General features: G+C 43.6%; 1 protein-coding gene across 3 annotated transcripts; it reads left to right on the top strand.

The window, feature by feature from the left end:
• On the top strand, positions 1-27,660 carry LOC110508767 (brefeldin A-inhibited guanine nucleotide-exchange protein 1). Of its 3 annotated transcripts, none has more exons than XM_036966251.2 (38): positions 1-332; positions 3,940-3,970; positions 4,982-5,138; positions 5,344-5,490; positions 6,070-6,249; positions 7,171-7,456; positions 9,987-10,106; positions 10,904-11,094; positions 11,365-11,498; positions 11,982-12,216; positions 12,355-12,454; positions 12,744-12,883; positions 12,978-13,086; positions 13,672-13,876; positions 14,087-14,198; positions 14,381-14,586; positions 15,306-15,390; positions 15,500-15,665; positions 15,860-16,011; positions 17,089-17,376; positions 18,842-18,992; positions 19,293-19,383; positions 19,520-19,560; positions 19,797-19,966; positions 20,100-20,251; positions 20,517-20,689; positions 20,885-21,045; positions 21,344-21,474; positions 21,880-22,009; positions 22,183-22,318; positions 22,471-22,609; positions 22,724-22,790; positions 23,941-24,100; positions 24,397-24,536; positions 24,736-24,904; positions 25,566-25,704; positions 26,053-26,170; positions 26,437-27,660. In XM_036966251.2, exons 1-38 carry the CDS (start codon positions 212-214, stop codon positions 26,608-26,610), a joined length of 5,607 nt encoding a protein of 1,868 aa, XP_036822146.2. In that variant the 5' UTR covers positions 1-211; the 3' UTR covers positions 26,611-27,660. The 3 variants fall into 3 exon arrangements, with proteins under 3 accessions (XP_036822146.2, XP_090080889.1, XP_090080890.1); XM_090224763.1 differs by lacking the exon at positions 1-332 and adding an exon at positions 1,018-1,116; XM_090224764.1 differs by lacking the exon at positions 1-332 and adding an exon at positions 3,735-3,820.

Raw genomic sequence — 27,660 nt, 5'->3', positions numbered from 1 at the left:
ATTGCTGACGTAAGTGACGGAATGACGTTACTTCCTTTCAACATGGCGCTGACAGGTTGCTGACAGAAATCGGTGGGATTTCCTTTCTGGAATAAAGGATATTTTTATGTTTCTTCTTAGTGCTCCAATGTTACCCTCTCTAAAAAAATAAGACTATAACAACACTATTCTGTCCACGGGGCAGCAGCTTTGAATACAGTTCCATTACATCATGTATGAGAGTAAAACGAGAAACATGTTTTTAAACCGAGCACTGGAGAAGATTTTAGCCGATAAGGAGGTGAAAAAAGCTCACCATTCCCAGTTGCGCAAAGCCTGTGAGGTGGCACTAGGTGAGTTATATTGTGGCAATGTGTAAGTTTGGGGTGTCATCATCATTTGTCATAGGCTACACACATCGTCCTACTGCACCAATGACTCTCGGTTCGATACATGAAGTGCTTGGATACATCGTTGCAATTCGTTCATTGTAGTAACGTTCTCAATATGGGCTGCGTTCAAAACAAGTATTGCTTTTAAATCGCTGCAGAATCGGGATTCGATTCAAATACTGGGCCGAAAACTGGTATTGATCACGCTTAATTTTGTAATCTAGTTTGTTAGGATATGTATGCTTGTTGTCGTCTGGGGTGTAGCCTGGGAGAGGGCGCAGGTGTGAGAGGGGTGGTCCACTCCATTGTGACCACACCAGTATCCCGTAATTACCCTGTGCCTTCCAAAGACGGCGTGTTTAGTTACGAATCCTTACTAAATAATTAGTGTTACATTTTGATCAGCGCAAGCCTCTTTGTATGCTGCCATCATTGCTTTAATAATGTTGACAGTGATTACATTGGCAGATTCATTGTTTATAAATGGGCAGATTCACACAGATACAAAGATTTGTAGAGATTTTGTTGTAATTTTTTAGGGAGAGGAAACATGGTAAAAATATATTATATTACATTATCTTAATTCAGGATTAACATTAGCAATTGATGCAATTATTCACTGAGAGTTTGGTCCCACCCTGTGGAGACAGACAACAACATTACAGTGAATGATGTGGCTCAAGAAGGGTACTGTGGGCCGGACTGTGGCAATGGGACAAGAGTTTGCATAACATCACTAGATAAGGTATGTATCCCAAATGGCACCACATTCCCTATAAAGTACACTACTTGTACCCAGAACCCTATGGGCCCTGGTCAAAAGTATTGCACTATACTTGTGTGTGTTTGTGGGCGCACCACTAACCCACAAATTGTGTCAACGGTTTTGGTCTCTAGTCGTAATAGTCTAAATAGGCTATGATCCCAAAAATGTCCCAAGTAGTGAACTGTCCACAGAAAGTTCTGATCCATAATTCCTTGAAGTCAGTCTATGGTAGTGCTGAAAAACATCCCGTGCCAGGAGGTTTATGCTTGCCAGCAGTTGACAACAATAAATAAAATGCAATTGCATATACACTGAACAAAAATATAAAGGCATCATGCAGCAATTTCAAAGATTTTACTGAGTTACAGTTCATACAAGGAAATCAGTTAATTTAAATAAATTCATTAGGCCCTAATCTATGGATTTCACAAGACTGGGAATACAGATATGCATCCGGTTGTCACAGATACCTTAAAAAAAGACATACAGACTGTCTGTCATCTGCCCGGTACATTTGAACCTGGGATTCATCTTTGAAGAGCAAAACTTCTCCAGTGTGTCAGTGGCCATCAAAGGTGAGCATTTGCCCATTAAAATTGGTTACCACACTGAACTGCAATCAGGTCAAGACCCTGTTGAGGACAACGATCATGCAGATGAGCTTCCCTGAGATGGTTTCAGACAGTTTGTGCATAAATTATTCAGTTGTGCAAACCAACAGTTTCATCAGCTGCCTGGGTGGCTGGTCTCAGGTGAGAAGCCGAATGTGCAGATCCTGGGCTTGAATGGTTACACGTGGACTGCGGTAGTGTGACTGGTTGGACGTACTGCCAAATTCTCTAAAATGACTTTGGAGGCAGTTTATGGTGTACAAATGAACATTAAATTATCTGGCAACAGCTCTGGTGGACATTCTTGCAGTCAGCATGCATATTGCATGGTCCCTCAACTTGAGACATCTATGGCGTTGTGTTGTGTGACAAAACTGCACATTTAAGAGTGTCTTTTTATTTTCCCCAGCACAAGATGCACCTGTGTAATGACCATGCTGTTTAATCAGCTTCTTGATATGCCACACCTGTCAGGTGGATGGATTATCTTAAATCAAGGTTCAATAAATTACATTAAAATCTTGTCAAAGGAGAAATGCTCACTAACAGGGATGTAAACAAATTTGCACAACTTTTTAGAGAAGTAAGCTTTTTGTGCTTATGTAAAATGTTGGGGATATTTTATTTCAGCTCATGAAATATGGGACCAACACTTAACATGTTGCGTTTTATATTTATATTTTGTTTTAGAAACATAATTACTTGAGCGGCCGTATCTATTAAATTCAATGGGTCTGCAATGGGTGGGGCCGGTTCTAATAATTCAATGTCTATGGTTGCACCTGCTTCTAAGCATGGTTAAACATCTGGAACACACTTATACAACACTAGATGTACCAGATGGTATATGGTTGTGTTTTGTTTAAGGAAGAAATCTAAAGGGGAATGGAGAGAATGTGTAGGTTGTTTGTTAGACAGTATCTTACCAAATGAGTTTATCTTATAATATGGACTTCTATACATAGGCTAAACTTTCAGCTGTGCTATGAAAGTAATTCCAGAACAGAAAAGCCAGTTTGTCAAAACCAAAGACTATTTGCTCACTAATGAATCAGTATGACAAGTACATAGACTTGCATATCTTATGCACACAACTTCACTGTCAGCTATGTAAGCAGCCAGCCTAACATGCGCCATTGCTTAGAAGTATACTGCCATCCAAGATGAAACCAGGTGGATGATGACCATGACCCCAACCTCTCCTTCAGTGGCTCCTGCTACACCGATACCCAAATGTTTAATTAGCTACATTAAACGTCTGGATGATCTGCTGCCTCTTAACTTGGAGTAAATGGTTTTTAGGGTCAAATGTGGTGTATATTTTGGTGAAAAAAAGATTGATTAAAAAAATACTTACTTAAATTGTTTACTGATTGCCTTTCGGGTTGACAAGTCATGGGGTGCATTTGTTTCTTCTGAATTCCACCAAACACTAGGTTTGTTATTTAGTTCATCTTCATTCTGTATTGATTGTGTCTGGTACACTGTTGAGTGGTCAGTGCCTCCCGTTACATTGTAGTCTAAATAATGATGATGATGATGATGGAGGGGAGGTTACCTCTGTATCTGGTCCCACAGTGTTGCTCTTATTATTTATCTGGCCCAGAGTGATCTCAGTCCTACAGGTCTCGATAGTATTCGCTAGACACCAAACACAAGAAAACCAACCAGAACAGGGATGGACCTACCTGAATTTGTCCAACAAGATACTCTTGTTTTCTTTTTTAATTTTTGCAAAATGTTTCGCTACTGTGTGCACTAATGAATACAACTCTGGTTGGTAGAGGCCAGGGGTGATGATGTCACTGATAATGAGGCCATTGGTGATGATCTCATCATGACTCATGAAGTAATCATAAAATGGACAGTAGCTCCTATGAAGAGAAATTATATTACGGTATTGGATGTTTTCTGTCCTGTTCACAGAGCATCTCAACTGTAATTGTATTGCCAGCGGACATCAATATCTGTATGGAGTATTCAATTTGGCAGGATCTTCTATGAAGGTCAAGGGCAGGAATGTATAGTCGTGGAGGACATCGGCTAATTTGACAAAGTGCCCATGCCTTCATGTAATGAAACCCTCTACTGCTGCCATATAACATTGGCTGTTGATGTACAGCATTATACAGGCCATGCAGGGCCAATATCAAAGGTATTTGGTTAATTGTTTCTCTCTTCCTGTTTTCAGAGGAAATTAAAGAAGAAACAGAGAAGCTGAGGTGGGTTTACTATGAGATGTAGTGTGTGTGTGTGTATGTTTGAAATGTCTGTAGTAAATAATGGGTTGTTTTGATGTGTCTCCTTCTCTTGGCTCCTGAGAACAACAATCTTCCTTTCTGAATATGTTGTTGGTTGGTAAGCCAGACAGGCCCAAAGTTCAGTGCAGCTCAGTGACCCGCACATCTCCTGTTGGCTTCTGTGTGGAGGTTTCATCCCCGTCACACCTGAGCTCTCACATGTCCAAGTCACCACCCCCCAGGCCCCAGGCTGGAACACTGACCAGACACAATGTGATTCCCAAATGAAACTCTACCCCCTATATAGTACGCAACTTTTGACCAGGGCCCATAGGGGAAATGGTGCCATTTGGGACACTCCCACACACACTGTAGCACAGCAGTCTATAAAGCTTTCATCACTTCTCACTCAATGTTAAAAACAAGACACTTTTTTTTTACATTTATTGACAAAAACAAATATGCTTTGGGGAGATGAACGCCTCTCGAGTCTGCATTAATATGCAATTAAAGTTTTGGCTGATCTGCTTCGTTGCCAGCCGAATTCATGTTTGAGGAAATGAGAGGGAGGGTGTGTGGAGCTGAAACGAGAAGTGTGATACAAATATTGACTCCGTAGACTGGCTCCCCCAGCTACTGTAACTGACATTGGCTACATCCTGATTCTCTACCTTTCTCCCAAAATGTGTTCACTCGTACATCTCCCCTCATGCATTTAAAAGCATTGGATTGATGTAAGCATTGGCAGTAGGGAGTGTTCAAGTGCACACGTCTGGAGAAGGGTAAAGAATTGGAATGCAGCTATTGTGTTTGTGTCATTGTCCACCTAGCAGACACTGGTACCCCTCCCCTGTTTTCCTCCCTACCCCTGTAACCAGTTTGCCATTGCTCACTGAGGCACAAATGTCCAATGTTAGGTGGTTGAGTTCCTCAGACATGTTGTTTGGCCTAATGTTTTAACCATTTAGTTGCCACTGTGTGCCCCCCCCCCAGTCCCCCTCCTGGAGACAGCAATGCTGATTCCAGTACCCTACCACCGGTCAAGTCCAAGGATACCATCATTGAAGCAGACAAGTACTTCCTGCCATTTGAGTTAGCCTGCCAGTCCAAATGTCCTCGCATTGTCATCACATCTTTAGATTGTTTACAGGTCAGTGGTAGGTTACACTACACACATGGACGTGCACACATGCATACCCACCCAAATACACATACACACCCAAACACAAACAGCTTCATTAGATGTATGTCTTATCTTGGCAAATGGAACTGATCAAAATATGTCTACAGAATGTGTCTGTATTATTGTCCAATACATGCACCATGGAGGGTTAACCTGACCTTTCTTTCTCCAGAAACTCATTGCTTATGGCCACCTCACTGGAAACGCACCAGACAACACCACGCCTGGTAAGAGGTTGATCGATAGAATCATCGAGACGATATGTGGCTGCTTTCAAGGCCCTCAGACAGACCAAGGTATTCAGCTACAAATTATAAAGGTATGAGCTCTTCTCTTCCTCTCCTCCACACTGTGTGTGACAGACACACCAGCCCCAGCCTGCCTCTCCTCTACTCCCCTCAGTGTTAATCCTGTGTCAGGCCTGACTGGCCTGTGTCTGCCTGTCTTTCTGTCGTCTCGCCACTGAGCAGATAACACACATCAATGGTGTGTTCAGGCCCTTCTTCTCAAGGTTGCGCCAAACTGGTCAATCTAACATTTGGCAGATACATAGCGGACGAAATGCTCAGTTATTGGTTTTTACTGTTCAATATTACTGCCCACTAAGGAATAGCATCAAAATCATGATTTTAGAGACAGGAGGTAACCATAATTGATTTGTTAATGATAGGAATGATTGAAAATGGACATTCTCATGTTGTTATAATGTTTTGTGTTTGGTCATAAAAAGCATATCTTGTTAACTGTGAGCGGTAGTGATTGTTAGTTCGGTGCCATAGAAGTAGGAATGGGTGTCCCCATTCAAGTCAAGAATGTCGTAATGGGTGTACTAGCAGTAATTTAGGGTGTACCCATAGGAGTAAAGCATTCTATTTCAATGGGTGCTGTCACTCTGCAGGCTCTGCTGACATCGGTGACCTCTCAACACATCGAAATCCACGAGGGCACAGTGCTGCAGGCTGTCAGGACTTGCTACAACATCTACCTGGCCAGCAAGAACCTCATCAACCAGACCACGGCCAAGGCCACCCTCACACAGATGCTCAATGTTATCTTTGCACGTATGGAGAACCAAGCAGTAAGCGCTCTCTCTCGCTCTGTCATAATTGGGCCATAGAAATAGAATGACTAGAACAGTCAATGTGCCATGACGGGTGGACCGGCGACCATATTGAGTGTACCCATAAGTGTAGTCTGAGGGCCTTTCCAGTAATTATATTTCTATGATTACGGCATCAATGGAAAAGAAGCTGGAACATAATTATATAATTTTTCAAGTTTATTTAAACTCTCCGATGATATCTAGCATTCAAATCACAGGATAAATTGTTCTGGGTCGTCCAGAAAGCAGGTGCGTCAGGTACAGCTTGCAGCAGGGAAGTGCTTTGCGTTCCGCTGCTTGGTGTTGAAGTGGCTGATGATATATGAACTCTTCTGGGTGTGTGTGCATCTTGGCATGACTCGTCTCTCTGCTATCTTTGCCAAGTGGGATTTTCTTTCCAGTAGAGACGCGCAGGCCTGCCTATCAGCTGGCTGCTGACCCGACCAGGGAACCAACCCTGACTAAGCCCCCTGCATTAAAGAGATACAGTATAGCATTCCCCAAAGTATGTTGCCTTGGTCAGTGTTTGCATTGTTGCACTGAATGCTTTGACCTTTTATGAGCTGTGACGTCACCACTTGGCAGCCAGTTGAGTTCATTTAAACCTAATCTCACAATGCCAGTCAGAAATCAAGAATGTAACATTGTTTATCATTTATGACTTGAAGACACTGGATTCAGAAAACAATGTATGTGCTTAGTACCAACATTGTGATTGGTTTCCTTATACCTGTATACCAGACACCTTGAAAAAAAAATCAAATGATACCCAGTGATGTTTTAGTGCTTGACTTGACAGTGCATGGTCTAAAATAGTTTGGCCTATGATTATGTTTTGTGCCATCTAAGGCTATGCATTAAGTGAAAACTTGTGTGTGTGTCTTCCCTTGTCTCCAGCTCCAGGAGGCCAGACAGATGGAGAAGGAGCGTCTAAGACAGCAGCATCTGCAGCCGTCACCAGTCAGCCAACAGGGGCAGGAGCCTCCTGCCTCCCCTCATCTGGAGCCCCCTGCCTCCCCTAAACAGGAGCAGCACACCGCCTCACCCCCACCTCAGGAGGAGGCCACCCAGATGCCTGAGCAGAACACTTGCGGGGACCTGGAGCCTGAGAACCGTTCTGTGTTCTGCAGTGCTGAGAATGAGCAGACGGAGGCGGACCAAGCTACCGCAGCTGCTGCACAGGGTAAGTCTCTCTCTCTATGGAAATCACTCTACTGTCTCTATGGAAAGTTGTCTACTGTCTCTATGGAAATCACTGTTCCATATTTCAGTGTGTGTCACCTTCATCACTGCATTCGATTAGGAGACGTAAAATCCATGCACGTGAATTAGTATTCCTATACATTCTCTGCTGAGAGAGAGGTTTGCCATGGCAGATTTTGTCACAGATAAGCGCCTAAGTTGGAACGCAGTGGCTGTACAATAACATAGTATAAATGATGTCAGAGCTCAGGCTCTGCGCTTCACAGCTCTGAATGGGTTTTGAATGACCGACGTTCTGAACTTGAGCACCACACGTGACAAGAGGTTGCCCACATCCCTCCCAGCAATTGGGCAAAATGTTTTGTTGCCTGATAGAGAGTAGTGCTGTAAATTAAGATGACTCAATGTATTTTGAAACATGAGACGTTGAGGATTATAATGAATACCGCTTTGATGCCATACAAGCAAGCCATACACCCATGTGCGCATCACAATTCCATATCATAAAACTCATATACAGTGTCAACGTTTTCGTTCACTGTTTGATGTACAGTTACAACATGACATGACATGTTCCAAAGCGAATGAGCCTATGTTTGTCTATTGGGAAGGACATTTTCTGCAGAACACACACCTGAATGCACCCCTTTCTATGCACACCAAAAGTATGATCTGTTTCTCTGAATTGCCTTGTGATTTGATGCTCACTTGACTCAGATTGTGATTTATAATGGGCTGTTTTTTGGATTGCGTAAACAACAACAGTAACAGTGTGTTTTCTCCTCAATGGCACAGCTAGGAGAGCTAAAATAAAACATCTTATAACTCAAGGCTCTTCTTTGATTCATAAGTGCATTGAAAGGACTTCGGAAGTGTACACACTTTGGAGAGGTGTGTGGCCACTTGGAGACACCAGTTATTATTCTTATGTTGCACCTTGTCATTTTGTTGTTTTATGTTGCACCTACCCTACATTTTCCAGGAATATTCTTATCATGTTACTGAATGTATCCAGAGTATTTTCAGATTTCGATATCAACAAATGTGGTGAAAAGCGGTGCCTGAAAAAGTACCCAATTGTCATACCTGAGTAAAAGTAAAGATGCCTTAATAGAAAATGACTCAAGTAAAAGTGAATGTCATCTAGTAAAATACTGCTTGAGTAAAAGTCAAAAGTATTTGGTTTCAAATAATACTTAAGTATCAAAAGTAAAAGTATAAATCATTTCAAATTCCTTATATTAAGCAAACCAGACGGCACAAGTTTTAAAGTTTACGGAGCACAATCCAACACTGACACACAGTAATTTACAAATGAAAGCATGTGTGTTTAGAGAGTCCACCAGATCAGTGGCCATGGGGATGTCCAGAGAGGTTCCCTTGATAAGTGCGTGAAATGCGCCATTTTCCTGTCCTGCTAAGCATTCAAAATGTGATGAGTACTTTTGGGTGTCAGGGAAAATGTATGAAGTAAATAGTACATTATTTTCTTTAGGAATGTAGTGAAGTGAAAGTTGTCAAGAATATAAATGGTAAAGTACAGATACCCAAAACAACTACTTAAGTAGTACTTTAAAGTATTTTTTACAACACTGGTGAAAAGTACAGTACATGAAATTAACAGTGTAATGTTTGAATTCAGCCTTGTCTGGTGAACTGTTGTATTCTCAACTAATAATTTCCCCATAATCTCCCAACTGTCCCTTTCAATTTCTACCATGCTTATGCATATTATTTTCATATTTCTTCTGTAAGGAACATTTCAATTTAGCCCTATCTATACAGCCCAATTACCACGAAGGTAAAGGGCTACAGAGCTCTTAGATGGCGGGAAGGAAGCTTCCATCATAATTCAAGGGCTATGTTCTAAATGACACCCTATTCCCTTTATAGTGCACTACTTTTGAAGTGGTGTACTTAGAAGTAGTGCACTTAATAGAAAATAGGTGATGTCTGAATATGGTGTACATTCTAGACTCCTTGGCCTGATCAGAGGCAGTTGAACTCTACAAGGTATTACAAGGCAGAGGTCCTTAATTGGGATTCATAATGAAATGGTCTTCAGAGACTTCTGCGGTTTAATATGTTTTGTACACATGTAGCTGTGCCGTGGTAGCAGTAGGGGAGTGATGGTAAAATAACTCTCTCAAAGACTTATGTGCATCTTTTTGTTGTTGGTATAAATATTTTACTGTCACACACACCAGATATATTCAGTGAAATGTGTTGTTTTACAGGGTCAGCCATCGTAGTACGGCGTCCCTGGAGCAAATTCAAGTTAAATGCCTTGCTCAAGGCACCATCGACAGATTTTTCACCTTGTCGGCTAGGGTATTCGAACCAGCGACCTTTCGGTTACCGGCACACTGCTCTTACCACTAGGCTACGTGCCGCCCTTAAATCCTACAGGATATTGTCCTCTACTGAAACTTGAAAGTAATTACATTGCAGCTCAATCTGTGTCAATCTGATTTAAGTAAGTATGGTGAAGTGTGTTTACATCGCTCTAGGTTTTTCTCCGCAAGATGCTGAAGGGGTTGTTGAGCAAGAACCATTCAACTATGAGGAGGAGCAGGCTCAAGAGATGGTCCAGACCATGCTGCAGGAAGTTGTCAATACAGTTGTTGGAGGTAACACGGCATTTTCTTAACTTTATACTCTTATATAGTCTGTCTTGTCTGTAGAAAATTGGACTCACTTTATTTAGTTCCTTGAAAGTTGTTGACCATGCACAAGGTGGATGGATTGTGAAATGGAAATGATCTTTCTTTATCATACAATTTTAGCCCCACAGTTCTGTTTTCTGAGATGATCCTAAGTTCTATTTTAGCTGCCAAGGCAGCAGCTACTCTTCCTGGTGTCCAGCAAAATTAAGGCAGATATACAATTTTAAAAACATTACAATACATTGACAACAGATTTCACAACACATTAAGCATGTACACTCAGGCCACTACTCTACTACCACATATCTACAACACATAATCCATGTGTACGTGTGTGTATAGTGCGTATGTTATCGTGTGTGTGTCTGCATGTGTCTGTGCCTTTGTTTGTGTTGCTTCACAGTCCCGCTGTTCCAGAAGAGGTATTTGTATATTTTTTTTAATTGCATCAGTTACTTGATGTGGAATAGAGTTCCATGTAGTAATGGCTCTATGTAGTACTGTGCGCCTCATACAGTAGTCTGTTCTGGAGTTGGAGATTGTGAAGAGACAGGTGGCATGTCTTGTGGGGTATGCATGGGTGTCTGAGCTGTGTGCCAGTAGTTCAAACGGACAGCTCGGTGCATTCAACATGTCAATACCTCTCACAAATACAAGTAATGATGAAGTCAATCTCTCCTCCACTTTGAGCCAGGAGAGGTTGACATGCATATGTCTGTTTGCCTGCGTGCGTGTGTGTGTGCTTGCGTGCGTGTGTGTAGAATGCAGGGAGAGTGTGTGCAGCGCTACAGAGTGTGTAGACGATATGCCAGTCCCGGTGGAGGAGGAGGGCGGGCTGGGCAGCGACACAGAGAACGTCCATGCCAACGGTATCCCTGGCACACCTATATCTGCCAGCTTCACCCCCTCACTGACAGATGACAGGATCTCTGTCTCCTCCAACGACACTCAGGTGCCCATCTACACTGCTCCCCAACATAGAATAGCGTTGTATGCATCTTAAATGGCACCCTATTCTCTTTATAGTGCACTACTTTAGACCACAGCCCTATGGGCCCTGGTCAGAATTAGTGCACTATATAGAGAATAGGGTGCCATTTGGGATTCATACATTGTCTATGGAGTTTTAACATCTGTTTGGTGCATTCATGTACATTTGTGCATATGAAAATGTATAATTTTTTCGTTAATCTCAGATGAGTCTGTGCGTTTCGTTTTCTAGGAATCTGGAGCTACGAGTGGTTCGTCTCCTGTTGCTAAGTTCTCCCATATCCTCCAGAAGGATGCCTTTCTAGTTTTCCGCTCTCTCTGCAAACTCTCTATGAAGCCACTGTCTGATGGACCTCCTGATCCTAAGTTAGCTCTCCTTCATACCCTGTCACACCTAGTTACTGTATGAATAGACCGGTAGGATATGGCCACAGGAAATGACTGTAAGATTGAACCTCTTGTTAAAACTTTACTTAAAGCCTACAGGTATAATAACTTAGCTTTATAACTTGTTTTATAATGTCTTGTAATAAGGCTAATAGTATGTTACATCCCTCTATGCCAGGGTTGTCCAATTCTGGTCCTGGATGGCTGAAACACTTTGTTTCTACCTGGTAGTTAATTACACTCACCTGGTGTCCCAGGTCTGAATTAGTCCCTGATTAGAAGGAGAGGATGAAAACCAGAAGTGTTTCAGCCCTCCAGGACCAGGATTGAACAGCCCTGCTCTATGCATGACCACTGTATATTAGATGATAGTAGGACATTATATACGTGCTCATGGCAAGTCTTAACATGCATTATATGTGGATGCTTAAAGTAAATGTTGTTTTCTGCTTGTCTCTGTAGATCTCACGAGCTGCGCTCCAAGGTGCTGTCCCTCCAGCTGCTGTTGTCCATCCTGCAGAACGCGGGGCCCGTCTTCAAGACCAACGAGATGTTCATCAACGCCATCAAGCAGTACCTGTGTGTGGCGCTGTCTAAGAACGGCGTCTCCTCTGTCCCCGAGGTCTTTGAGCTCTCGCTCTCCATCTTCCTCACCCTCCTCTCCCACTTCAAGACTCACCTCAAGATGCAAATCGAGGTACTGGAACTGTCTCGATTCATTATGGGTCTGTCCCAAATGGCACCCTATTCCCATTGAATCATTACAACATGATTTTAGACCGGATTTTGTTAACAGATATGGTGGAGTTTCATCACCGAGTTTTTTTCCCCTCAGGTGTTTTTCAAGGAGATCTTCCTCTACATCCTGGAGACGTCCACCAGCTCCTATGATCATAAATGGATGGTGATCCAGAGCCTCACCAGGATCTGTGCAGGTCGGTGTCTGGTTTGTCTACTATACTTCACACTACCAGGGTTTGTCTATCTGTAAAACCTGATGAAGGGTTAAAACACGTTGGTTTTACCAATAAAGAAAAGCTGCTGGATTCCCTCTTCACTTCAGTTTGCTCCTCTGTTCATGAACTTTGAAGGGAGAGCGAGGTAGCAGTAGTACTCCTTCCTCTTTGGTTGTCTGTCTCCCCGGCCCCCAGGTATGATACAACCTCCCACTACTGAGGCTTTGACAGACAGACACTCACCTCTGTCTCTTGCCTCTCCTCACAGACGCCCAGAGTGTGGTGGATATCTATGTCAACTACGACTGTGACCTAAACGCTGCTAATATATTTGAGAGGCTGGTCAATTACCTGTCGAAGATAGCACAGGGCAGAGTGGGGCATGAGCTTGGCACCACACCTGCTCAGGTAAGAGATGCTTCCAATGGACACTCTCACTATCCATAGATCTCCTTTCCTGTTGTGTGACCATTTTAATGTGTGTTTTTTGTTGTTGTTGTAGGAACTGAGCTTGAGGAAAAAGGGTCTGGAGTGTCTGGTGTCCATTCTCAAGTGTATGGTGGAGTGGAGCAATGATCAGTATGTGAACCCTAACTCTCAGACCAGTCTAGGTAAGATACCACTTACTTACTACTGTTGAATAAGAGCTTCTGTGTTTCTCCTGAGACCAAACTGTCCTCATTCATAACCAGAGCTACTGCAATAGCAAAGCAAATAGCAAAGGCCCTTCTTACTGACACGCAAACCCGCTGAGGCTTTAACTACACACCTGAGATCTCTCTCCAGCTCACACTGAACTACGTTTTTGTTTATCGTTACGTTTTCCATCACTGATCTGGATCTGTTTTGCTCTCTATCTTTGATCTTGTAAGGAAGAGCAGGTAAATCCTGAAATGTATTCATAGCCTTAGACACCCATTGTTCCAGTTAGAGCCTGAGGTTGATCTTGATAATCAGTTTTAGCAAAAATCCCCTCTGCCTTAGTGTTAGGTAGTAGCTACCTTTCAGTTTGTTGTGTGGCCTTGTGTTTGCTAACCCGCTGTGAACACAGGTGGTGTTCAGGCTTACTGCTGCAGACCTGGTATAGTAGTGAGCCCCTGAGATGATACAGGTTGAGACCTCTAACAGTGTTTATAAAGGAAAAGGGTTATTCTTAATATTATGGGATGTCCCTACGTGCCGCCCCTCTTCTGTAGGTCAGGAGAAGCCCGTGGATCAGGAGCCCAGTGAGAGCACCAAACCACCAGAGAGTATCAACCGCTATGGCAGCCTCAACTCCCTGGACTCCAGCGCCTCCTCAGGCATCGGCTCCTACAGCACCCTCATGTCAGGAACGGACAACGCAGAGCAGTTCGAGGTCCTCAAGCAGCAGAAAGAGATCATCGAGCAAGGCATCGACCTGTAAGTGTGTTGGAGACTGGAAGTGTAGTCAGAGCAGCTATCAGTGGCCCAGAGAGCTCAGTGTGGCTGTGTTTGAGAGTCGGACTGAGCACACTGGCTAATCTACAAATCACCTTGCATCCTAAATAACTAATCATTATGATTTGTAGATCAGTCAATCTGCTCAGTCACTTATCACAGACTTATCCTCCTCTCTTTCTTCCTGTGCAGGTTCAACAAGAAGCCAAAGAGGGGCATCCAGTACCTGCAGGAGCAAGGGATGCTGGGTACCACACCAGAGGACCTAGCCCAGTTCCTGCACCAGGAGGAGAGGCTAGACTCTGTAAGCACCTGCTGAAATTACATGCAATGAATGAGACTAACTTCCTCTTAGCCTGTAAAAAGAGATATCTAACTTGTGTTCTTCTTACTGATGTCCACAAACATATTGGATATACACTGTATTTACGTTATGTTTGTGTATATTGAAATGCCTCTGTATGGACTTCCTTCTTTGCTTATCAGACTCAGGTGGGTGAGTTCATCGGGGATAACGAGCGCATTAATAAAGAGGTGATGTACGCCTATGTTGACCAGATGGATTTCCAAGGCAAGGACTTTGTCTCGGCTCTGCGTCTATTCCTGGAGGGCTTCCGTCTGCCCGGAGAGGCCCAGAAGATTGATCGTCTCATGGAAAAATTTGCGGCCAGATATTTAGAATGTAACCAAGGGTGAGTCTCTATCAGTAGACAGACTGCATGGCCTGCGTCCCAAGTGGCACCCTTTCCCCTTTATAGTGCACTACTTTTGACAATGGAATAGGGTGCCATTTGGGATGCAGTCCATGGTGTGGCTTTAATAGATGTAGGTTGTTCTAATGTTAGGCCGAGGCTGCGGATCCGAAGGTAACCGGCATGATCCGCCCCCCTGGAAGCCTCTTCCCCAGAGCTGATGATCCGGATCACGTTCTGTTCATGTACCTCTACTTTCCTCACAAATGTTTGTGGTCACCCTGCCTTCACATTTCTCACTGTTAATCCTGTATGATAATTCTTCAAGTTTTACCCACATGTCTGCATGCCAACCATTTGATCTCAATCAGCTTAATGAGAATGTGCCTTTAGATCTTGAGATGTACAGTGTTGTTACAAAGGTCCTGTAAGCCCAGTGGGGCACTCCGTTTTGTTTTGGCCGCATGAGAGGAATAATGGGATCTTGCAGATATCAACTGATCTAACTTTATTAAACAAGCACCTTTTTCCATTCATCTCTGAAATTCACCAGAGTAGCCTGTTCCCTGGGCAGCCGAACGAGTAGAGCAGAGACTGTGTGTAAAGCTTCTGACTTTTAGGTGTCGGGAAGTGGGTTCCAGAGAATTCCTATCCGCAGCCACCCTGATAATATTACACAGTACATGTTATGACATTGGGGGTTTTCTCTGTTCCTTCAGGCAAACTGAGTTCGCTAGTGCAGATACGGCCTATGTCCTGGCTTATTCAATCATTATGCTGACAACAGACCTTCACAGTCCCCAAGTAAGTATCTCAAGCAAACAGTTTCTTGATTAAGAGAGGTCATTTTCTCATATGTTAAAACATGAGCTGTGACCAAACATTTGTATTTTTTTATTTTTAAAAAATGTAGGTGAAGAATAAAATGACAAAAGAGCAATACATCAAGATGAACCGAGGAATCAACGACAGCAAAGATTTACCTGAGGAGTACCTGTCAGCTATTTACGATGAAATCGCAGGGAAGAAAATAGCCATGAATGAAACCAAAAAATTAACCCTCAAATCCAGCAAACAAAGTAAGTTGCTGGATGACAAAATGACACGGGTCAAGAAGAAACAAGCACACTAAATGGATTCAAAGCTTCTCTGTCCTCAGAGGCACAGTGATTGCATCAACATAGGGTATTGTGTGGCTAGTTGTTGACAGTGTGTGTACAGTAGGTGTGTTTTATATGTGAGAGCATGCCCACCAAGTCTCTGTTTCCTCCAGGTGTAGCCAGTGAGAAGCAGAGACGTCTGCTGTATAATGTAGAGATGGAGCAGATGGCTAAGACAGCCAAGGCCCTGATGGAGGCAGTCAGCCACGTCCAGGCTCCCTTCACCAGCGCCACCCACCTAGACCACGTCAGACCCATGTTCAAGGTAACCCACCTAGACCACGTCAGACCCATGTTCAAGGTAACCCACCTAGACCACGTCAGACCCATGTTCAAGGTAACCCGCCTAGACCATGTCAGACCCATGTTCAAGGTAACCCACCTAGACCACGTCAGACCCATGTTCAAGGTAACCCACCTAGACCACGTCAGACCCATGTTCAAGGTAACCCGCCTAGACCACGTCAGACCCATGTTCAAGGTAACCCGCCTAGACCACGTCAGACCCATGTTCAAGGTAACCCACCTAGACCACGTCAGACCCATGTTCAAGGTAACCCACCTAGACCACGTCAGACCCATGTTCAAGGTAACCCACCTAGACCACGTCAGACCCATGTTCAAGGTAACCCACCTAGACCACGTCAGACCCATGTTCAAGGTAACCCACCTAGACCACGTCAGACCCATGTTCAAGGTAACCCGCCTAGACCACGTCAGACCCATGTTCAAGGTAACCCACCTAGACCACGTCAGACCCATGTTCAAGGTAACCCGCCTAGACCACGTCAGACCCATGTTCAAGGTAACCCACCTAGACCACGTCAGACCCATGTTCAAGGTAACCCACCTAGACCACGTCAGACCCATGTTCAAGGTAACCCACCTAGACCACGTCAGACCCATGTTCAAGGTAACCCGCCTAGACCACGTCAGACCCATGTTCAAGGTAACCCACCTAGACCACGTCAGACCCATAGAATTGAAATAAACATGTATTTTTTTTAAGAATAAAAAAAAATACACTCGTTCTATTTCTATGGTTAGACCTATGTTCAAGGTAACTCACAGAGACCACGTCAGACCATTAGAATGAATTACCAGTAGGACAAACATTAGAATGAAACTCATTATATTTATATATTCAGACCAATGTTCAAGGTACAACATCCCACTGCTGCTACCATATGCCACCATTACTCACAGTACTAATGCATTCCTTTCAGTATAAAATGGGAATGTAGCTGATGCTGTAACCAAATGCAGAATACCATTTTAAGATCATATGAACCCTCATGAAATCCTTCTTTGTGTATTGACGTTGTGTGTTTTTCCCCCCCAGTTGGCATGGACCCCGTTCTTAGCAGCGTTCAGCGTGGGTCTTCAGGACTGTGATGACACTGAGGTAGCCTCTCTGTGTCTGGAGGGGATCCGCTGTGCCATCAGGATAGCCTGCATCTTCACCATCCAGCTAGAGCGTGACGCGTACGTCCAGGCCCTGGCGCGGTTCACCCTGCTCACAGCCAGCTCTGGTATCGCTGAGATGAAGCAGAAAAATATTGACACCATCAAGACTCTCATCACCGTCGCCCACACTGATGGCAACTACCTGGGCAACTCCTGGCACGAGGTTAGTCTCAGTCTGTCTTCTATGCTGGTCCTGGGGACCCAAAGGGGTGCACGTTTTGGTTTTTGCCATAGCAGTAAACAGCTGATTCAAATGATCAACTGATCATTCAGCTTTGATGATTTGAATCAGGTGTGTAGTGCTGGGGCAAAACATTAAATGTCCACCCCTTTCATTCCCCAGGACCAGGATTAAGAAACTCTGTTCTATAGTATATTGTCACTGCATTTTAATTTTTTATTTAACCAGGTAGGCTAGTTGAGAAGGCTAATGAGAAGTTCTCATTTACAACTGCGACCTGGCCAAGATAAAGCAAAGCAGTGTGACACAAACAACAACACAGAGTTACACATGGAATAAACAAGCATACAGTCAATAACACAATAGAAAAAAGAGAGTCTATATACAGTGTGTGTAAAGGGCGTGAGGTGGTAGGGCAATAAATAGGCCATAGTAGCGAAGTAATTACAAATTAGCAGATTAACACTGGAGTGATAAATGTGCAGATGATGATGTGCAAGTAGAGATACTGGTGTGCAAAAAAGTAAATAAAAACAATATGGGGATGAGGTAGGTAGATTGGATGGGATATTTACAGATGGGCTGTGTACAGCTGCAGAGATCGGTAAGCTGCTCAGATAGCTGATGCTTAAAGTTAGTGAGGGAGATATAAGTCTCCAACTTCAGCGATTTTTGCAATTTATTCCAGTCATTGGCAGCAGAGAACTGGAAGGAAAGGCGGCCAAAAGAGGTGTTGGCTTTGGGGATGACCTGTGAGATATACCTGCTGGAGCGTGTGCTACGAGTGGGTGTTGTTATGGTGACCAGTGAGTTGAGATAAGGCGGAGCTTTATCTAGCAAAGACTTATCGATGAACTGGAGCCAGTGGGTCTGGCAACGGATATGTAGCGAGGGCCCACGACAGCATACAGGTCACGGTGGTGGGTGGTATATGGGGCTTTGGTGACAAAACGGATGCACTATGATAGACTGCATCCAGTTTGCTGAGTAAAGTGTTGGAGGCTCGCTGAAGTCGAGGATCGGTAGGATCGTCAGTTTTACGAGGGTATGTTTGGCAGCGTAAGTGATTTTGGATTGGAGATGTTTAATACGAGTCTGGCAGGAGAGTTTACAGTCTAGCCAGACACCTAGGTATTTGTAGTTGTCCACATATTCTAAGTCAATGGTTCACCTCTTGATCAACCAGGATATGTTTTCAATGGCTTCTCTCTCCCAGTATATTGTCACTGTTTTTTAATTGTTGACCGACTTCGTCGATATCAGAAAATGAATTTGTTCTCAATCACTTACCAGGCTAAATAAAGGTATTAGAATATTAGTAACTCTCACTTCTCTCCTGCTAGTTATCACAAATGAGAATGGTTTTTAAATGACATACCAGGCTAAATAAAGGTTGAATTAGTAACAGAAAGTATTAACCCCGACTCTTCTGTCCTGTCTTTCACAGATCCTGAAGTGTATCAGTCAGTTGGAGCTGGCCCAGCTTATCGGGACAGGGGTGAAGGCTCGCTACATCTCAGGGACAGTCCCGGCCAAAGGGGGCCTCCTGGCCAGCCTGAGAGAGCAGGCCTCAGACAGCTCAGAGTACCTGGGACTGGGTCAGTCCTCTTGCCTTTCCATGACAGAGGTTGCATCCCAAATGGCACCCTATTCCCTTTTCCACCCTAACCCCATTGGGCTCTGCTAAAAGTAGTACGCTATATGGGATATACTAAGGTGCCATTTGGAATGCACAAGGCTTTTAGATGAGTCTCTGGGCTATTGTCACAATGCCAGGTTTGGTTTTTATATTCTATTCATAATGTGTAATATAATCTTATGTATCATTGTCTGACTATTGGTGTTTTCTGAAAACATGTACCTTAGCTATTTCTCATTACACATTGTTTGTCTTGCAGTTGGAGGTAATGTGGACCGTAAACAAATAGCCAGTATTCAGGAGTCCATTGGAGAGACAAGCTCCCAGAGTGTCGTCGTTGCTGTTGACAGGTAGGCTGATAGAATGGGCCCTATGATGGAATTTATTTGCTGTTTCCTCTCCAGTTTTATTACTCAATAAACCTCTAAAAGAAGTCACTATTGCAAATGGAGAAAAATTCATCTTATGTTGTTTGTTTTTTCTCAGGATATTTACTGGTTCTACCAGACTCGATGGCAATGCAATAGGTTGGTATTGATTGATATATCTCTACAAAAAAAATGCTGTGTAGATTTAACCTCATTTGTGCTGAAGGTAATAATGGTTGAACAAAAATAATGGTTGAAACAAACCAAATAAATCAGTTTGAATCGAGGTAGGTAGTTTGAAGTTATACAGGGTAAATGTATGATACATTTGATCATTATTGTCTGAGTATACATGAATATTAACAGCTTGATATGCATTTGTTGTCATTTTGCAGTTGATTTTGTCCGGTGGTTGTGTGCTGTATCCATGGACGAGCTTGCCTCACCGACACATCCGCGTATGTTCAGCCTTCAGAAGATTGTGGAGATTTCCTACTACAACATGGGCCGCATCAGGCTTCAGTGGTCTAGAATTTGGGAAGTCATCGGGGACCATTTTAACAAGGTTTTTGTGTTTTTTAACTAGGTAGCAATTTCTGTTGTAAAAATGCATCATCTGCATGTATTTATATGGAGCTGTTCTCTTGCTGGTTTTCGGGGGAGACAACAGTGGTTCAGATGCATTTGTATCTGTACAGGTTGGATGTAACTCCAATGAGGATGTGGCTATATTTGCTGTTGACTCCCTGAGGCAGCTGTCTATGAAATTCTTAGAAAAAGGAGAGCTCGCCAACTTCCGTTTCCAGAAGGATTTCTTGAGGCCTTTCGAACATATCATGAAGAAGAACAGGTCTGCTTTTGTTTTATTTTGTAACCTGCACTAATTAGTGCATGGAATGAAATTCCAATGCTTGTCAAAATTGCTGCAATTGTATCCTTTGTGGCCTTCTAAAACAAATAAATGATTCAAACCTTGAAACAATTCACTTATTCAAATCTTGAAATGATTCAACGATTCAAAACTTGAAATTATTCAACAATTCAAACCTGGAAAATGATTAAAACCTTGAATTGAAGCAATGATTCCATAATGATTCAATCTGTAACGCCAACAGGTCTCCCACCATTCGAGACATGGTGGTGAGGTGTATAGCTCAGATGGTGAACTCCCAGGCTGGGAACATCCGGTCAGGGTGGAAGAACATCTTCTCAGTGTTCCACCTGGCTGCCTCGGACCAGGACGGGAGCATCGTAGAACTGGCCTTCCAGACCACCGGCTACATCGTCAGTAAGTGTTGGGTTCTCTGAGTCTGACCAACACTAGCTACTCCTTGGGCAATGACATGACTTACCGATGTCAACATGAAGAATAATAGAGGATGGTAGTGCAAAGAGAAACTCAAAGAGGAACTCAAAGAGAAACCTGTCTATTACCCGTTCCTGTATCTAGTCATTTCTCTGTTTTTTCTGTTTTTGTTCTCAGCGAATGTATTTGAGAAGCACTTCCCGGCCACCATTGACTCTTTCCAGGATGCTGTGAAGTGTCTGTCTGAGTTTGCCTGCAACGCCTCCTTCCCTGACACCAGCATGGAGGCCATCCGCCTCATACGCCACTGTGCCAAATATGTGTCTGAGAGGCCACAGGTGAGCAGTGAGCACTATGTTGAGAAGGACTTGAAATACTCCAATAATTAACAGTTTGATGGTGTATAGCAGAGATAAAACTAAGATGTTTAGTAGTTGGGCAGAAGTTATAAAGTATGAAATAGTCAAACAAACCAAACATTATTGTAGGGTTATGTAAGTGATAATGGAGATCACCTAGACGAAAAGGTAATGTATGGATTCAGGTATAATTTATTCAGGACAATCCAACTCTCTGAATGGCCATGACATTCCTCTCTTACCCATGGATGTACACCTCTCCTCCTTCTCTTGCCAGGCCTTCAAAGACTACACCAGCGATGACATGAATGTAGCCCCGGAGGACCGGGTGTGGGTGCGAGGATGGTTCCCCATCCTGTTTGAGCTCTCCTGCATCATCAACCGGTGTAAACTGGACGTCAGGACAAGGTAAGGCCCTTCTCATCCTACCTGGAACAAACATCTAGGAAGTTTTCCCAGGCCACTGTGCTTCTGCATTGCTTGCTCTTTGGGGTTTAGGCCAGGTACCTGTAAAACACTGTGACAACTGCTGATGTAAAAAGAGCTTTATAAAATACATTTATTTGATTGAATACCTGTGTCCCTAGTCCCTGTCTCATCTCCTGACTGGAGGATAATGAGTCAAATCAATGTATGCACAATGAACTACCAGCAGTAGTCTTTATTTTGTCAACCTGGCATGAATTAATGAGTTTCACAAGTGATATGATCATCCCTGCTTTTGTAGCCTTAATGAGTAAAATAGCAGAATAAACTCGTCGAGTGTGGACCCTCTACTAATAAATCATCCCTGTTTCCTTGCCATTGCTCTAGGGGCTTGACTGTGATGTTTGAGGTGATGAAGACCTATGGTCACACCTACAAGAAACACTGGTGGCAGGATCTGTTCAGGATCATCTTTAGGATCTTTGACAACATGAAACTTCCAGAGCAGCAGACTGAGGTTAGACTAAGCTAACCTAATTTTCCGGAACTTTGTGTCACTGCCATAAAATACATAGTGTGTGTCCCAAATGGTTTGGCACTATGAGTACTGGTCAAAGGTGGTGCACTACATAGGGAATAAGGTGCCAGCTGCTGCCTTTTTATGAACTTTGTTTTCCTCTTCAAACCCAGAAAGCTGAATGGATGACCACCACCTGTAACCATGCACTTTACGCCATCTGTGATGTCTTCACTCAGTACTTTGAGCCTCTCAGTGATATTCTCCTGGATGATATCCTGTCCCAACTGTACTGGTGTGTACAACAAGGTGAGAGGAGAGGGCTGGTTGGTTCCTTGTCTCATCTAAAACACCTCAGAGTTTAGGACTCTCTCTTTCTTCACTCTATCTTTGATCTGCTCTCCCTTCTCTCTCTCTCTCTCTCTCTCTCCTCTCTCTCCTCTCTCTCCTCTCTCTCTCAGACAACGAGCAGCTGGCGCGCTCAGGGACCAACTGTCTGGAAAATGTAGTCATTCTGAACGGGGAGAAGTTCAGCCCAGAGATATGGGACAAAACCTGTAACTGTATGCTGGACATCTTCAAAACAACCATCCCTCATGCGTAAGACCCTTTTTAATTACAGGAAGTTATTACTGCATTTGAACCACTGTAAGTGTGCAGAATTCATAGCAAGAGTAAATTGCCTCTGTTCTGTGTCGGGTCTGCTGTCCTTAGGTTACTGACGTGGAGACCAGCTGGAGGAGAGGGGGAGCTGATGCCACAGTACGACCTCTCAAACCTGGTAGGTTTACTGCTCGTGTGTTCACCATTCCACTTTGACCGTTTATTTGGGTTATGTTTGAGACTTCACACTGATTTCCCAATACAGTACTTCTTAACGCTCAAATGAATCGAAACAGCATGCTGAGTTGTGATCGATGTTCCCTCTGATATTTTTCGGCACTGAGCAAATTTCAGGCCAGCTGAGCGCAAATGTGAACGTTGTGTTTACTGTGAACACTGAGGCTGTACCCGCGTTAATTTATTGTTTTAACACCACTGACTGATCATAATGACCTAACTGATCATAATGTAGGACTATCAGAGGGGCCTAGCATAAAAAACAATGGAGAAAATTCATCACATAACATTTTAACATGGAAATAGCGGTTCTACCATTCAGCATACAGTATCAACCAATGTGTGGAGTTTAATGTAGGCCTACATGCAGGGCTTGACACTAACCTATTTATACACTTGTCCTTCGGACGAGGAGGTGACTGACATTTGGTTGTTTGATGCAAGAAACCACTTTACAAAATAAAATGGATTATTATTCCCATACCATTATTACAGAGAATAAGACAAATTATCCTACTCTCTGCCTTGTCTCGACACTGCCCCTTTAAGACACAAAAAAAGCTCTTTACCTGACTCGCATTTCAAAGATGGCTAGAAGTGTACATGTTTTGTGCTCTTGTAGGAAGCAATCACTCCCCCCATTGTTGACTAGAAATGATCTATAACTGGGCTAATAACTCACTAACTAGTAAATAATATGAACAAATGTGCACAAGTGGCTACATGCAGCTCTCACTTTTATCTTAAAACAAGCCCATAATAATCGTGACCGCTCATGCTGTAAAACCGTCCAGTTCAAAGTGAATGACACAAATCCATATATAGCAATGATTTATTTGCATATAGGCCTACTATAGGTTCTGATTGGTTATGGCGCACCGGTCTGTGTTGTAGGGGCCAGATTTGTGCGTGTCAATGTAAAATAATCCTACAATTAAATCTCTTGCATAGTTAGTTTTGCCTACTAAGTCTTGCATAGTTTTTGTTTCGGTATGTTGCATTGAAAGTGGCTAATAGGAATCATTGGTTGTGATTTTGTATGATGTGTTTCAAATCTAGGCTACATACCGGTCCCTCTCTTGTGTTCTCAGGACTCCATATCCCAGAAGTCAGTGGACATTCAGACTCGTACGGAGGACCAGCAGTCAGTGTGCAGTGTGGACAGGATCTCCCTGGAGAACCAGAGGCAGAGGACATACAGCGGCTCCTCGGGCACACATGAGGATGGCCCCAGGGCTAGGAACCCAGCCAGTGAGTTTGTGTGGAGGTATATGGGCAAGTCCTAGGCAGCCCTCCCCTTGTTGTCTCTCCCTTGCCAATGACCCATGACTCTCCCTTTCTCTCCCCCTGTCCCTGTCTCTCACCTTCTCCCCCCCTGTCCCTGTCTCTCACCTTCTCCCCCCCTGTCCCTGTCTCTCACCTTCTCCCCCCCTGTCACCATCCCTACCCCTCCAAATCTCTCCCTGTGGCCATGTTTCTCTCCTGCCTCCTATTCCTCTCTTCCTGCCCCTCAAACTGGCTGTGCTGTGTCTGTCAATGTGTTGCAGAGATGCAGGAGCAGAGGTTATTCTCAGCGCTGCTCATTAAGTGTGTTGTGCAGCTGGAGCTGATCCAGACCATAGACAACATGGTCTTCTTTCCCGCCAGCAGCAGGAAGGAGGATGCAGAGAACCTGGCTGCTGCACAGGTAACCAAAGAGTTAGTGTTGAAGTCGCTCTGTTTCAATAACTGAAGCAAAGCCATTAAGGGCAATATTTATTTTATGGCAAATAATATTTTAAGAGGGGCTGTCAATGTTATTACAACTAACAACTAAACAAAGTTTGAATCAGTAAGGCTTACTAACATTTGGTTATAACTGAGCATTGTGTTGTCAACCTCTCCAGAGAGACACAGTAGATGCAGATGTCCAGTTGGAGGCCCAGGACCAGGGAATGTACCACTATCTGACCTCGGATCAGCTCTTCAAACTGCTGGACTGTCTGCTGGAGTCCCACCGCTTCGCCAAGGCCTTTAACTCCAACAACGAGCAGAGGACTGTCCTGTGGAAGGCTGGTATGTGACTCAGGACCCTCGATACCAGGGGTGTCAAGCGGCCCGAATCCTGCACGGGAGGGGGTCCAATCCGGCCCGAGGGTGGTTTGAGTAAAACATTTAAATAAGTAAACATTTTAAAAAAATAACTAATTTAAAATACTTTAAAATGACTATATGGGCCTATATTCATACCGTTTCTTGACTGTCCAGCTTGCTAATTTCCACTGTGCACAGTCAATGGACCTACATTAATAGAGTTTCTTGACTGTCCATCTCGCTAATAATCACGAGACAGTCAGGGATCATCGAAAATTTTAAAAACTACAGATAGAGGATTTTTTTGATGCCAAGGAAATCAAACAGATTTTCAGTGTGGCCTTCCAGACCTCATTGAAGACCGAATGCGTTCCCCGGGGGGTTCACCGATGGGTTCGACACCCCTGCTCAATACCTTCACACTGTCACAGCAAACTCTAATCTGGAGGTGTATGTGTCAGGCGTCTCAGAGTAGGAAAGCTGAGTTTGGATCATTTTTTCCTTTTAGATCACAATGAATAAAATGACATGGGCGGAGGGGATCTTATCCCAGATCAGCACTTCTACTCTGAGACACTTGATACATACGGACCCAGACTAACATACAGTAGCAGTTGTCTCACAGCATGTTGGTGTTTCTAAGGTTTCAAGGGGAAGTCCAAACCCAACCTGTTGAAGCAGGAGACCAACAGTCTGGCCTGTGGCCTCCGCATCCTGTTCCGCATGTACACAGATGACAGCCGCAAGGCAGCCTGGGAGGAGGTGCAGAGAAGACTGCTCAAGTGAGAACATAAAGATTTTTTTTTTCCTGTTCTTTAACAAGACACTTTAACAAGAACTTCGCTAGAGGAAATGGTGCTATTGGCTTGTGTTAAGAGTTTGTCTGTTCAGCACCTTTTAGTCCCTCATTGTGGACAAGAGTGAATAGCACAGACTTTGAGACAGGAACCTATATTTTGCTAGTCTGGTCAGTCAGACTGACTGCTGCGCTCACATTTTGTTTAAAGTGAAACAGAATGCGAGTTATCCCGAGATCAGGCTGGGTTCCACCAGGCTAATATTCTGCTGCTCGGATCTGGAAATACGTTCCACATTCACTCACTTCCGTAACGTCTCTCTGTCTATTGCAGTGTGTGTGGGGAGGCCTTGGCCTACTTCCTCACTCTGACGTCAGAGAGCCACCGGGAAGCCTGGACCAATCTCCTCCTCCTCTTCCTTACCAAGGTTGTGAAGATCAGCGATGACAGGGTGAGTCAATCAGAAAGTAGAGCCACATACACCTCTGACATGAAGTTTCCCCTAGGTACAGATCTAGCATCAGTTTCCCCTACCCCAGTCTTTAACCATAGTGGGGGAAATGTAAGACTCATCCAAGATCAGCGTCTAGGGGCAATTTCACCCTAAACCCCATATATACAACACTGTACCAAAAAATAAGTTGTAATTTTCCCTTCCCATGTCTTTGATGGAGAATGAGCTAATTGGGTCCCTTCCTGTATCCCTGTACTATCCAGTTCAAGGCCCATGCATCCAGGTACTTCCCGCTTCTCTGTGAGATCATGCAGTTTGACCTGATTCCAGAACTCCGGGCCGTGCTGCGTAAGTTCTTTCTCCGCATCGGCAACGCCTTCGACATCTCACTGCTGCCTAGTCACCGAGAGGAGCTAGGTCCTGCTGGGAGCCAGTGACATCATCACTAGTGGACCAGGACCAGCACAGTACACAGGCTGCTCAGTCTCTCTCTGGGGTGGGAGAGGGGAAGGGTGCATCCCAAATGGCACTACATTATGGTACTGGAAGCTCCTCCATGCTGCACAGTGATGTTAACGGTAGTGTGGTAAGTGGGGCCCAGAAAAGCACTGAATGAATGGCTGCAGTATGGCTTCCTTGTACAGCATAGAAATACCCTACAATATCATACAGATGATGGTTATAACAGTGCAATTATTCTGGTCATTTCTCCCCCTCTGACCAGAGGACTAACTAACATTGTGGAGGCTGTGATGTGCTTTTTGGTATCTCTTGGCATTATTTTATGGAACTGAGGAGGTATGAAATTGTTAGTGAAAAGGATGAGTAACGTTAGCAGTGATTTTTCTTTTGCACAGCCACTAGGTACCAAACAGCAGCCTTCCAATACAACTAGACAATTCAAAAGTAGCTTTGTAATATACTAAGGCCATGTTTACAGACTAGACAGACCAGTTCTGATCTTTTTTTAAATTCCACTAATTACATCAGATCTGATTTGTGAAAAAAAAGATCAGAATCGGGCTGCCGGTGTAAACGCAACTTAAAACCTGTCATGCATTTTTCTTTTGAAATCTAACAGCACTTGTCATTTCAACTTAACCTTACCATGACACTATTGTATGAAGATGAGTAAATGTTATTCCACTCTGTATATACTGTAGTACTTTGTTTAAATTTAAACACATTTGAATTTGCTAAATCTTGTCAGCAGTCACCACATGTTTGATGTATTGTCATTTAAAAAAAGAAAACAATTCTACATTGAATATATGGAGGTTAAATAGATGTCTGAGTTCTGAAAATCAAGACACACATGGTGTTTGAAGCTGTACTGTGAGGATAGTGTTTCTTGGCGAGTCAGTTATATTGGGAAGAAGAGGTGTACATGACACACTGTTAATTACCACCAGGAACATTCTCATTAGTCAATAAAGGTTTGTCTTTGCATTGATATGTAACTGACAGACGATTCAGTTGCCTCAAAA

The sequence above is a fragment of the Oncorhynchus mykiss genome, chromosome 28, assembly GCF_057628025.1.
Source record: "Oncorhynchus mykiss isolate SJ-2025 chromosome 28, ASM5762802v1, whole genome shotgun sequence".
NCBI classification, from domain to species: Eukaryota; Metazoa; Chordata; class Actinopteri; order Salmoniformes; family Salmonidae; genus Oncorhynchus; species Oncorhynchus mykiss.
This window is presented reverse-complemented; position numbering and strand designations above follow the sequence as displayed.

What these genes read in the sequence shown, in the direction of transcription:
- LOC110508767 (XM_036966251.2), top strand. Translation starts at nt 212, where the DNA reads ATGTATGAGAGTAAAACGAGAAACATGTTTTTAAACCGAGCACTGGAG. An exon ending in AGGAGGAGAGGCTAGACTCT is followed by an intron (nt 14,199 to 14,380) that starts GTAAGCACCTGC and finishes TTTGCTTATCAG; the next exon opens with ACTCAGGTGGGTGAGTTCAT. An exon ending in GTACTGGTGTGTACAACAAG is followed by an intron (nt 22,319 to 22,470) that starts GTGAGAGGAGAG and finishes TCTCTCTCTCAG; the next exon opens with ACAACGAGCAGCTGGCGCGC.